Below are 13750 nucleotides of genomic sequence, written 5' to 3'. Positions count from 1 at the left end.
ATAAATCTCATGTGCCATAAAACTTTGTTCGGGCAGCGAGCATTACATAATTCATGACCACTTCCCATTCCAAAAGGCTACAGCGACAACGATAACGACACTCTCAGCTTAACCCCAAGTGTTAATCCAAATTCGGTAGAATTTGTTGAAATTCAATTTAGTACACACACATTGTTCTATGTTCTCCTACTTAGTCGGCACCTCGCCACCATGGCACGCTCGGAAATCGCTCTCAAGGTTCTGCTTTGAACTTGACTTAATCGTCTAAAGTACACAACCTTCGGGGGATCAAGGCAAAAATCGCACACCATGGTTGTGTATTAAACAAAGGGTTCTGAATGCCACCAAGAGTATCGAAGCACCCAAAAAAGTTGGCTTGACTTTTGTCAACACAATCACATCATTCCATTGTGCACTCGTATGTTATGTTAAACCGAACATTAAAATTCACACACAAAAGGCATAATGAAAATGTTGACAACTAAAGAACTTTGTTCATTGATATTTGGAGTTGGGCCAAACCACATTGAAATTAGCACTCACGCACGAGTATGTCTAAACCTTTCGTTAAAGTTAATAATTGTAGTTGAGATGATGAATTTGTGATCAGATGATTGACAAACGTCTTTGACGTGTTTATGGTCAATAGATAAGTCCGCTATACACGGCAAGGATGGAATAGATTTTTAGATCTAGATTTCGATTTGGATAGATTTTGAACCTTGGCACACGGAACAACAACGAGAGCCATTGCTGTTGTCTTAGCGTTCGAAGCCATCAATACAACTTCCAAAAGATGCACACAAGCATGTGTAGTACGGAAGAAGTGTAATTTGTCACAGAAAGAATATCTGTCATTACACAAAAATACATGCATTGGGAAAAGTACAGCTCATAAGCAGGGTTGTCGAGCTTGGTTTATGTGGCGATTGTATCATAGATGCGTTTTCGCTATTAATACGATTCAAATACAACATACCAACGCATGGTTGAAAGGCCTTCTAACCAAAGACGAAACGCGTCCCATAGCGGTAGGTGTGGGTTGCTATTTTTGGCTTTCCTTTTCCATTTGCATCTTCGATCATTGAGCTCGTCTTGAAAGAGAAACAAACAAAGACAACTGCGAATCATTAAAACCAGATTCGTAGTCTACTTCACTTCACACTCTCTTCTTCATTTGTTATCCCTTTTGTGCCTATGTGGTACACTCCGATCGCCGAGTTGGTTGAGTGCTCGGATTACCAGGGCCGTGGGTCCAATACATATCAGAAGCCTCCGAGATAGAATAGGAAAGGGACTGAATACGTACTACTCATGTCGCAAATTGATAGAAAGGAGTTGGGGACTTATGCCTTAATAGTATGCTGTATGTTTATGGTCATGGTTCGGCGGATACTTATTTATGGAGTTCTGAAATGGTTGTTACGCGGATGAGTGGTGATTTATTCTTTATTATTGCGGACGTCGTTCATGGGGCATAAATTGAGTTGTATGATTTTGTGAAGTTTGATACTTTACAAGATACTGCGGCAGTACTGATCTCTGGAAAGAGGATGAGTGTCCCGAGATAAAGAGTAAAAGCCGCGGTCGATCTTATGCCCTTGCGGCAACGAAAATCGCTTTTGGTCTGAGGGAGTCGGAAACCTCAAATTATGGGCATTGTTCCGACGCTCCAGTCCATGTACCAGGAAAGTCTTTGTTTGTTGATGATGAAAGTGGGCTGCTAGTCACCGATGAAGCCTTTGGGTCATGTGTGTTCGAGCGTAGTTAGGAGATGCAAAGTGATGTTTCAAACCATGGCATAACCATGGCTCTCTACCCATCATGGCTTGGCAGGGAACGAGGCAGCCGTCGAGCTAGCCAGGAGCGCCGATCGTTCTATTTATTCGATGAATCCTCCATTGTGTAAGCTTCGTGGCAAATGGGCCTGTGACCGAGTGTTTCACGTCATCACTTATCCTGGTTCAGAGGAAGGGGGACCTCGAAATGATTATGCTCGTAGGAGTCCTAACAAGGAAACTGACATTCGTGTAGGACCTTCATTGAATTTAATTTATCGAAAAACACAGATTTTTGCATGCATCTCAAATCATACCGTATTTTAACTTACGATTTCAGGCACACTGACACTGAAAATTGTAGAAGATATTCTGTCTACAGATATATATATATAAAAAACCAATTAAATAAGTGGTTAAAAATATTATATTAATGACCTTGCGCTGAACACAGGTTGCACTGCTGAGTCTGTGTGGACGATCAGGAGTTGAAGACAGTCGGACACCTTTTGTGTCATTGGCCTAAGGTTGCGAAGGGAAATAAAATGGTTATGAGTATTTTTTTTTATACCCTCCACCATAGGATGGGGATATACTAATTTCGTCATTCTGTTTGTAACACCTCGAAATAAGCGTCTGAGACCCCATAAAGTATATATGTTCTTGATCGTCATGTCATTTTAAGTCGATCTAGCCATGTCCGTCCGTCCGTCCGCCTGTCTGTCGAAAGCACGCTAACTTTCGAAGGAGTAAGTCTAGCCATTTGAAATTTTGCACAAATACTTTCTGTTAGTGTAGGTCGGTTGGGATTTTAAATGGGCCAAATCGGTTCATGTTTTCATATAGCTGCCATATAAACCGATCTTGGGTCTTGACTTCTTGAGCTTCTAGAGGGCGCAATTCTTATCCGATTTGACTGAAATTTTGGACGTAGTGTTTTGGTATCACTTCCAACAACTGTGTTAAGTATGATTCTAATCGGTTCATAATCTGGTATAGCCGTCATATAAACCGATCTTGGATCTTGACTTCTTGAGCCAATAGAGCGCGCAATTCTCATCCGATTTGGCTGAAAGTTTGCATGAGGTGTTTTGTTATGACTTTCAATAACTGTGTTAAGTATGGCGCAAATCGGTACATAACCTGATATAGCTGCCATATAAATTGATCTGGGATCTTGATTTCTTGAGCCTCTAGAGGCCGCAATTCTCATCCGATTTGGCAGAAATTTTGTACAAAAGCTTCTCTCATGACTTTCAATATACGTGTCTGATATGGTCCGAATCGATCAATAGCTTGATACAACTCCCATATAAACCTTTTTCCCGGTTTTGCTTCTTGAGCCCCTAAAAGGCGCAATTCTTATCCGAATGACCTGAAAAATTACACAATGACTTCGAAAATGTTCAGCATTCATTTATGGTCCGAATCGGACTATAATTTGATATAGCTCCAATAGTATAACAGTTCTTATTCAATATTCTTTGTTTGCCAAAAAAGAGATATCGCGCATAGAACTCGACAAATGCGATCCATGGTGGATGGTATATAAGATTCGGCCCGGCCGAACTTTGCACGCTTTTACTTGTCTTCCTTTGGGTTAAGATGGGAAAATGTATTGCTGCATGCACATAAGTCCTCACTGATCTGTTATTTCGGGCTTATAACCTGCCCTACCGACTAAAAACCCAATTTATTGCCGCAGAGAGTTAAATTCACCATGGCATCGCTTCGAATTTCGCTCATCTGAGACCATTATCCACAAATTTCACCTCAATGTTATTAGCTCGACTATGACGATTATTACATGATGATTATTAAGAAAGTAAATCGGCTAATGATACAGCTTTTAGAGGTTCCTGAAGTAAAAACGCGTTATAGGGGGATTCACGCACAAAATTGCAGCTTGATTGGCTAATAATTGAGGTTTTTTGGGGGTTAAGATGCCAAATATTCGATTACGAAGCCATACCACATTCCATCGAGAAACAATTGTGGAATCTAGATGCGGAAGAAGTCAAACAAGTCCCAATTTTATAGATTCAAGCCAAAGATACGCAAACTTAATTAAAAGATGATTAATTTTCATTTAGTCATTCCGTTTGCAACACATCGAAATTTCCATTTCCGATCCTATAAATCAGCGTAAAAATCTAAGACGATCGTCCGTCTGCCCGTTAAAATCACGCTACAGTCTTTAAAATTGAGATATTGTGTTGAAACTTTCCACAGATTCTTTTTTTTTTGTCCATAAGCAGGTTAAGTTTGAAGATGGGTTAAATCGGACTATATCTTAATATAGCCCCCATATAGACCGATCCGCCGATTTAGGGTCTTAGGCCCATAAAAGCCACATTTATTATCCAATTTTGCTGAAATTTGAGACAGTGAGTTGTGTTAGGCCCTTCGACACCCTTCATCAATTGGCTTAGATCAGTTCAGATTTGGATATAGCTGCCATATAAACCGATCCGCCGATTTAGGGTCTAGGCCCATGAAAGCCACATTTATTATCCAATTTTGCTGAAATTTGAGACAGTGAGTTGAGTCATTTCATCAATCTGGCCCAGATTGGTCAAGATTTGGTTATAGCTGCCATATAAACCGATCTCCCGATTTAAGGTTTTGGGGCTATAAAAGGAGCATTTATTGTCCGATTTCTCCGAAATTTGGGACAGTGAGTTGTGTAAGGCTGTTCGACATTTATCTGCAACTTGGTCCAAATCGGTCGAGATTTGGATATAGCTGCCATATAGACCGATATCTCGACCCAATAAAAGGCGCATTTATAATCCGATTTCACTGAAATTTAACACTATGACGTATGATAGGCTTTTCGACATCCGTGTTGTATAAGGTTCAGATCGGTTTATTTATAGATATAGCTACTAAAAAGATCAAAATTTTGTTTTACACAATTGAACAATGACTTGTACTTATTAGTATTTGGTCCAAATCGGAACATATTTCGATATAGCTGCTATGGGGCATAAGGTATGAATTTTTTACCGGACTTTGACGAAAGGTGGTTTACATATATACCCGAGGTGGTGGGTATCCAAATTTCGGCCCGGACGAACTAAACGCCTTTTTGCTTGTTATGTAATAGATTACCTAAATAATTATAGATTTTTTGATTTACCCATTACAGGATAGACTCATTCCTTAAATAAATGGCAGTTTTGTGTTTCAAGGATATATTATTTTTCTTGATATAATTGCTTGGGTGTCTTTATAATTTTTTTCCATTTAATAATTGTGTACGATTGTTATCAATTATGCCAATTAGACTGAGAAACGCCTAAAGGTGCTGCACACATTTGAACATTTACAATCAATGAAAGTGATATTAAGGTGATTTCTAATCATTTCCGGAAAGAGAATTTAATGTACATTTAATTCCAGCAATATTTATAGAAAACGAGAAAAAATTATTCAAAATACAACCGTAATTGCTGTAGGTTTTTTTTTACAAATGCCGTCATCTCTGAGCTTTACATGATTATTTTTAATTGTAAAATATAATTAGGTTTTGGCCGCCTTTAATCCTGATTCATTCATTCAATGGTTTTTCACTGGAGTTCAATAAACTCGTCCGCCCTCCATTGTCATTTGAATTAATTATTCAACGCTGCCACCACTGAGAAGCTGTTTTTTTTCTATATTTTCTAGTGTGTGAGTTGAACTACGTGCGTATAGTTGTAAATGTATATGTGTGCTGTTAATACCATACCATACACACATACATCTTTAAATCAAAATGTTTTAATTATATGATTTTAAGCTCATATTTCTGGGGCTATCGGCTTGGCAGGTTATCCCTAATGATCCACAAAACCAAAAACAATTGAAACTCGACACATTCAATTATTCCGAACATGTTCAGTATCAAATTTATTTCTGGATTGCAGATTTAGCTCATAACAAACATTTACGCGCTGGTATTTTTTTTTTTATATATATCATATATGATTTCATTTTTAAATAGAATATTTGATTATTTTATGTATTAAAAGCCATCATTCAAGAGTTTAAATTGTGTTTTGGCATTTCCATGTGTATGAATTGTGAATGATTTTTATTTAATTCTTTTATGTTTTGCGGCTTCATCTCGAATGCGAATGTCATAAGGTGTCATTAGAAAGCGTAGACAGATGACAGAAAAAAAATCACATCAATATAACGTTTTTTATACTCACCGCCGTAAGATAGGAGGTATATTCATTTTGTCATTCCGTTTGCAACACATCGATATATCCATTTTCGACCCTATAAAGTATAAATATTCCAGATCAGCGTAAAAATCTAAGACGATCTAGACATGTCCGTCCGTCTGTCTGTTGAAATCATGCTACAGTCTTTAAAAATAGAGATATTGGGCTGAAATTTGCACAGATTCTTTTTTTGTCCATAAGCAGGTTAAGTTCGAAGATGGGCTATATATATGTCTTGATATAGGCCCCATATAGACCGATCCGCCGATTTAGGGTCTTAGGCCCATAAAAGCCACATTTATTATCCGATTTTGCTAAAATTTGGAAGAGTGAGTTGCCTTAGGCCCTTTGACATCGTTCTTCAATTTGGCCCTGATCGTCCAGATTTGGATATAGCTGCCATTTATGCATTTTTCATCGGATTTCTATGAAAGGTGGTTTTCATATATACCCGAGGTGGTGGGTATCCAAAGTTCGGCCAGGCCGAACGTAACGCCTTTTCACTTGTTTGTTTTTATTTTTATTTGTTTTTTTCATTTGCAAGATTTTTATACCCATCACCATAGGATAGGGGGAATATTCATTTAGTCATTCCGTTTGCAACACATCTAAATATCAATTTCCGACGTAAAATTCTAAGACGATTTAACGATGTTCGTGTGTCTGTTGTAATCACTCTAGAGCCTTAAAAAATTGAGATATTGAGCTGAAATTTGAGACAGATACGTTTTTTTGATGCTCGCTGGTTAAGTTCTTGAAGGGGACCATATTTGGATATAGCTGCTATATAGACCGATTTTCCGTTAAAGGGTCTAATGCCCATAAAAACTTTATTTTTCATCCGACTTTGCTGAAATTTAAAACAGTGAGTATTTAAATATGGTTAAAACGACAATTGATTCAAATATGGTTCAGAACGGACTATATTTAGATATAGCTACCATATAGACCGATCTCCCGACAAAGGGTCTGAAGGCCATGAAAGCTTTGTTTTTTTATCCGATTTCGCTGAAATTTGAAACAGTAGGTTTTTTTTAAGCCTCCCGATACGTGACGTAAATATGGTTCATTTCGGACTAAATTTAGATATAGCTGTCATTAAGACCGATCTCCCGATAAAGGGTCTGAAGGCCATAAAAGTTTTATTTTTTAACCGATTTCGCTAAAATTTTAAACAGTGAGTTATTTTTAGCCTCCTGATACCCGACCTAAATATGGTTCAAATCGGACTATATTTAGATATAGCTGTCATATAGACCGATCTCCAGATAAAGGGTCTATAGCCCATAAAAGCTTTATTTATTACCCGATTTCGCTGAAATTTGAAACAGTAAGTAGGTTAAGACCTCCCAAAATCCGACCTAAATATGGTTCAGATCGGACTATATTTAGATATAGCTGCCATATAGACCGATCTGCCGATAAGCGGTCGGAAGCGGTCTGAAAAGCTTTATTTTTAAACGATTTCGCTGAAATTTAAAACAGTAGGTTTTTTTAAGCCTCCCATTATCCGACGCAAATATGGTAAAGATCGGACTACATTTAGATATAGCTGTCATATAATCCGATCTGCCGATAAAGGGTCTGAAGGCCATAAAAGCTTTATTTTTTAACCGATTTCGCTGAAATTTTCAACAGTGGGTTATTTTAAGCCTCCCAACATCCGACCTAAATATGGTTCTGATCGGACTATATTTTGATATAGCTGAGTTTTTCTGCGCCTTACGATATCCTACTTTAATATGGTTCAGATCGGTTTATATTTGAATATATCTGCCAAAAAGACCAATATTTTGTTCTACAAAATTGAATAGTGAAATATATATTAGACCACTCAATATCCGTGCCGAATTTGGGTGCTTAAGTTATCCAATTTTCACCGGATTGTGACGATATGGGGTTTACATATATACCCGAGGTGGTGGGTATCCTAAGTTCGGCCCGGCCGAACTAAATGCCCTTTTACTTGTTTTTTTTTTTTCTTTATACGCTATTGCATTAAATATCACTGTTGACATTTATATGAAAGCATAAGTTGTCAGTGGTGGTTTATATTGTATTTGCTTATATAATACAAATTAAAATAAAACTAATCAAATAGAATTAAGCACACATGAAAGTAAACTAAAATAGAATAAAAAAATATATGATAAAGCAAATAAAATGGAATAAAATAAATAATAATAAAATAAAACAAAATTAGATCAAATAAAAAATTTTCATTAAATTTACTCTGGCCAAAATGGTTTTTATTTGAGACCCGACCTGGATACTGACGTCTGAAAGGGAATATTGCGGAACTTCTCATCATACCCCTATTAGCGTAGGTAGACAAATCTATATATACAAATATATACGTATTTTTTTGTTTATAAGCTTTTGCAATATATATATATTATTGTTGACATTTATAAGAAATCCTAAGTTGTCAGTGGTAGTTTACATTGTATTTGCTTAAATAATACAAATTAAAATAAAATTAAAAAACCGTCCCCTTTACCCTAAAAGTACTCCCAAAAATAAAAGTGGACTGATCGAGACAATATGGGATTCAAATGAAATGTATTCACGAGTAGAGTACGAATTTTATAATAAAAGTTGGGTCCAAGTACCTGGAGGTACTTGGACCCAACTCCAAGCGGTTCATATTTACTGGCCTGGGTAATATGGGTCTCAAATTAAAGGGATTTGGAAGAGCAGCACGAATTTGATATCCATATTCGAAAAGCACTTCTCAATACCCAAATTTTTAAAAACACCAGGAACCGAGCAGGGGAAAACTTCTCACACATCAATGAGTGCTTTCTGTTTCCGAGTTTAAACTCAATGATAATAGAACTTTTTATAGCCGAATCCGAACGGCGTCCCGCAGTGCGACATTTCTTTGGGGAAAATGTTTTAAATGACCATGCATGGCATTGTACCTCGCAAATGTCGCCAACCACTGCTTTGTTCGATGTTCTTACCAAGATTCGAACGCGTTCAGCGTCATAAGCTGCAATGGCACGAATTCGTTATCCGCATTCAGGACGAAGTGTCCCACCCCAAAAAGATATTAGAGAGTTAAAGAGGGCGCAGCGAAGCGGGCCCGGTTCGGATATTTGTCTATAAATTTTACTCGAAATCGGTTCAGATTTAGATATAGCTCTCATATATATATATATATATATATATATATATATATATATATATATATATATATATATATATATATATATATATATATATATATATATATATATATATATATATATATATATATATATATATATATATATATATATATATATATATATATATATATATATATATATATATATATATATATATATATATATATATATATATATATATCGGACGATTTTAACTTCTAGAGTCACTGCAAGCGCATTTATTAACCCATCTTTCAAAAAATTTTGCTAAACGCTTTGCTCGACGACTGTCATAGTTTCTGTAAAGTTTGATCGAAATCAGTTCAGATTTAAGTATAGCTCCCATATATTTGTTGGTCCGATTTTGGGAAATATTGCAATAAAGTGCTCCTTTTTTAACCGCTTTTATTGAAATTTGGCAGGAAGGATTTTCTCTTGACTCTCGACATTACTGGTAAATTTCATAGAAATCGGCCCAGTTTAAAATATAGCTGTCATATATGTATATCGCTAGATTTTCACTCCAAGAGCCACTGCAAGCGAATTTTTTGACCAATCTTGCCAAAACTTTGTACAACCCTTTCCTTGACGACTAAGGCATTATCTGAGAAGTTTGCTCGAAATTGGCTAGGAATTAGATATGGCTCCCATATAAAGGGTGATTTTTTTGAGGTTAGGATTTTCATGCATTAGTATTTGACAGATCACGTGGGATTTCAGACATGGCGTCAAAGAGAAAGATGCTCAGTATGCTTTGACATTTCATCATGAATAGACTTACTAACGAGCAACGCTTGCAAATCATTTTCAGTGAATGGGCCCTAGAAAAGTTGGCAGAAAATCCGCTTTTTTATCGACAAATTTTGTTCAGCGATGAGGCTCATTTCTGGTTGAATGGCTACGTAAATAAGCAAAATTGCCGCATTTGGAGTGAAGAGCAACCAGAAGCCGTTCAAGAACTGCCCATGCATCCCGAAAAATGCACTGTTTGGTGTGGTTTGTACGCTGGTGGAATCATTGGACCGTATTTTTTCAAAGATGCTGTTGGACACAACGTTACGGTGAATGAACACATTTCGAACCGAACACTGATTTTGGTAATAAAATTCAATGATTTGCAAGCGTTGCTCGTTAGTAAGTCTATTCATGATGAAATGTCAAAGCATACTGAGCATCTTTCTCTTTGACACCATGTCTGAAATCCCACGTGATCTGTCAAATACTAATGCATGAAAATCCTAACCTCAAAAAAATCACCCTTTATATGTTTGTCAGATTTTGGGTAATTTGCAATAATATTGTCATTTGTTAACCGTAGTTTGCTCGAAATTTGATACGGATTGTTTAATAACCCATCGGAAAACATCCGCCGAGGTCCATCATAATTGGTTTAGAATTGTATATAGCTCTCACATTGTACTTATAGGGAAGGTGTAGGGTGTTATACGGTCGGCACCGCCCGACTTTTGCCCTTCCTTAGTGGTTTTCATTGCAAAAAGTTTTCCCCCCAAGCAATCAAAAAAGTGAAATCAGAAGATCGGTCTACATCGATTGGAACAAATGTTTAGTGGGCGAATGATATATTTTTCTTATTTCTAAAACTAGTGCAAAAATGGTCTGTATATCTTCGTTTTTCTACATATTAAAACAGAGTAAATATGGAATTTTGAAAAATGTTGTTCCATAATTAAATACTTCGTTACTTAAAATTTTATGTATGAACATAGGCATCTTTGGATATAACCGGCAACTCACTTTAAATTTTATGTATGAACATAGGCATCTTTGGATATAACCGGCAACTCACGGTTGTAAATATCAGTTGAATCGGGTCAAAAATACACCTCAAGAGAACTCAAGGAGGTCCATCGAAAAATCAACTTTCATGTAGATATATTAAAATTTGTGCCGATTTTGGCATGATTATCGGGACATTGATAATACTCCCTGTGTTAATTTAGATGAAAATTGGGCAAAAATTAATTACTCCATTTATGAGCTTAATTACATTGTCTTTCTTTTCTTTATTTTATTACAGACTGATTTCAGCATCGGCTGGCTATATGTAATACATTCGAGATTATTGGGTGGTGTTCGAAAAAGCAATGAACCCAAAAAATGGGTTATTTTGGCAGTTAACACTACTTTTAGTGGCAACATGCGGATGCGGCCATGGCAGTGGGAGAGAATCACAGTTGAGAGTAGGCAAGGCTCTCAATGTGTTCGTGCGCTTTGGTTACTTGGGAATATCGATGAGGGTTATACCAACCAATGACACAGCCGAAGAGGTGCGATGGTTGTTCAAGGAGCCCACCAGAAATATTTATAAGGTATTTTTTTCAACTCATAATAAAACAAGCCAAGAGACAAGTGACCTTTTTCGAATCTCGTAGGATGTCAATAGTTTTGCGGAGAGCAACGAGCAGAATGCTCCCAACATTTTTCATGGCGATTTTCACATGGAGTTTTGTGATAATCGCCGCCAACTGTATCAAGCCTATTTTCGGGATTTTACCATAGAACGGTTAGATCGACCCTGGGAAGCATTTACAGGTGGCTGGTTTCCCGACAATGCGGCCAAGAAATTGGGCATCAACACTTCCTTCATCCAGGGTGATTATTCGTATGTTCTGGTAAGGGTGGTGCGTTTCCGGGAGACGGGAAAATTCAAAACAGATCTGCCTTTAAACCTGACGCTGGAAAACGATGTGAGGGAGCGCATGAATGACATAGTGGCGGGAAATGTTACCACAGCTGTAAAGTTCTTTGAGAATGTGGGAACTCATTACATCAACTCATACACCACTGGAAATTCATTGTATCAGGTATGCATGTGTGGAAGGCTATCACTTCACTAATACTCATAATTAAACATTTCTCTTTTCCTAACAGGTCTTTGTCTATAATCGTAAAAACTACCAAATGATTAAGGAACGCATCAAATCCAAAGGAATTCACTCTTTGTCCAAGCATGACTTGTATAATTTCTTTGCTCCTTGGTTTGCCGAGCACCTGGGTCAAATTCGCTCGGCAAGTGCCAACAATACCGTCGAGCGGTGGGCCCGTCGCAAGCTGCAATATCAATATCTGGTGGTAAAATATGTCACTCTGCTCAAGCTGCATGGCAATGGAACGCTTCTCAGAACCTTGGATGCTCTGCTGGGCAATGATGCCATATTGCAGTTAGATTTAAAGTCCCTTAACGTCATATTCCGCGACGAACCCGAGAAGCAAAATTGGTTCCACGAGGTGCTGGATAATCACATGGAGCTGTGGGAGGCCAACATGCCGCAGAATTGAACTGAAAAATTGGCCAATGAAGCGAAAGTTCCTATTGCTAGAGAAACCGAAACGACGATTTACTCGGTCAGCCATGTTGTTCTGTACTGCCGTTTAGAGCCTGTAAAAGCAATGCCTTTCTCTGGGTTGGTTCCACACTGAGCATTTAGCTGGAATTAGTTTCTAAACAACAAATGTTTTTATGTCATAAAATCGTAAGAAAAAAAAAACACAATTTAATGCCTGTGATAGTTTTTGTAGCACCATATAATTAATCGTAAGTTTTAATTAATGTCCATGTAAGCCCATAGTTTTTCATATGTATTCTCTTGTAAATGTATCGAAATATTTTCGCCACCCAAACATCTGTAGACAGTGTTTGTCATTCTAAGAATTTATTACTAAAGTCAATGTAATCTAGAGTAGTTTTGGTCTTCTGCAGAACAATAAGAAATGCTTAGAATATAAAACAAAAAATGTAATTTTAAAATAAATCTAATAATGATTGTATATACACAATAAGTTATTAAATGAAATAATAATAAATGTATGGATACATAATTGTATCGAAAAAGCAGCAAAAACAAATAGGAGTTTGAAGCTGGATGTTTTGCATGCTAATCAGCCTACACCGATGTTGGGCATATTAAAATTTCTACCCCCTTCGGTAGTTTTCTTTTGACCAAATGTAGAATATCTTGGACCATAGCAAAATATACCAGTTTAGGTTGAAAAGGGGAGCAGATAATAATCCGCCCCATGCCACTATTGACATACACCTAAGCCAGTATTCGGCACGCTCTAAATCTTAAATCAGGAGTCAGAGATTTAGAGGGCAGCGGAGAATGCCTAATTTTTCCGAAGCGGGAGCGCAAGTTTTGAGAACAGGAGCGGAGCGGATTTCCGATCTCAAAAACCGCTTCGCCCCGACAAAATAGTAAAAACTTTTTAAAACATATTCTTATGCCCCCCCCCCCCCACAATTGTTGTTACTCCAATTGTAACTCATCGCAATAATGATCTGAGACCCAAAAAAGTATTTATTTTCTTCATCGTGTTGATATTGTTAGTCTGTCTGTCGGAACCTCGCTGACTTTTGAAAGAGTAAAGCTAGGCGCTTGAAAATTTTCAATTTTGCTATAACAGCAGAATTACTGCACAGCAGTTTGCTTTATCAGCAGACTTTTTTCTATGAGTGCATACTGAAAAAAAGTTTAACATTTTCTTAAAAACATTCCAGTTTTTGCCTATATCAATGAGTGCAGTTCGACTCAAGCGTTGCCATATTGAATTTTTTTCATACCCACCACCGTAGGAGGTGGTTTGC

General features: G+C 37.1%; 1 protein-coding gene across 5 annotated transcripts in view; it reads left to right on the top strand.

The window, feature by feature from the left end:
* LOC106080437 (torso-like protein) overlaps positions 1–12687 on the top strand; it is a 30162-nt gene extending 17475 nt beyond the window's left edge. For all 5 annotated transcript variants that reach the window (XM_013241831.2, XM_059362497.1, XM_013241830.2 and 2 more), the window contains exons 2-4: positions 11183–11474; positions 11538–11969; positions 12037–12687. In XM_013241831.2, the coding sequence (XP_013097285.1) occupies positions 11250–11474; positions 11538–11969; positions 12037–12444 (1065 nt within the window). In that variant the 5' untranslated portion in view covers positions 11183–11249 and the 3' untranslated portion in view covers positions 12445–12687. The remainder of the gene's footprint in view (positions 1–11182; positions 11475–11537; positions 11970–12036) is intronic.
* The last annotated feature ends 1063 nt before the right edge of the window (positions 12688–13750 follow it).

This window comes from Stomoxys calcitrans, chromosome 2 (assembly GCF_963082655.1).
Source record: "Stomoxys calcitrans chromosome 2, idStoCalc2.1, whole genome shotgun sequence".
Classification (NCBI taxonomy): domain Eukaryota; kingdom Metazoa; phylum Arthropoda; class Insecta; order Diptera; family Muscidae; genus Stomoxys; species Stomoxys calcitrans.
This window is presented reverse-complemented; position numbering and strand designations above follow the sequence as displayed.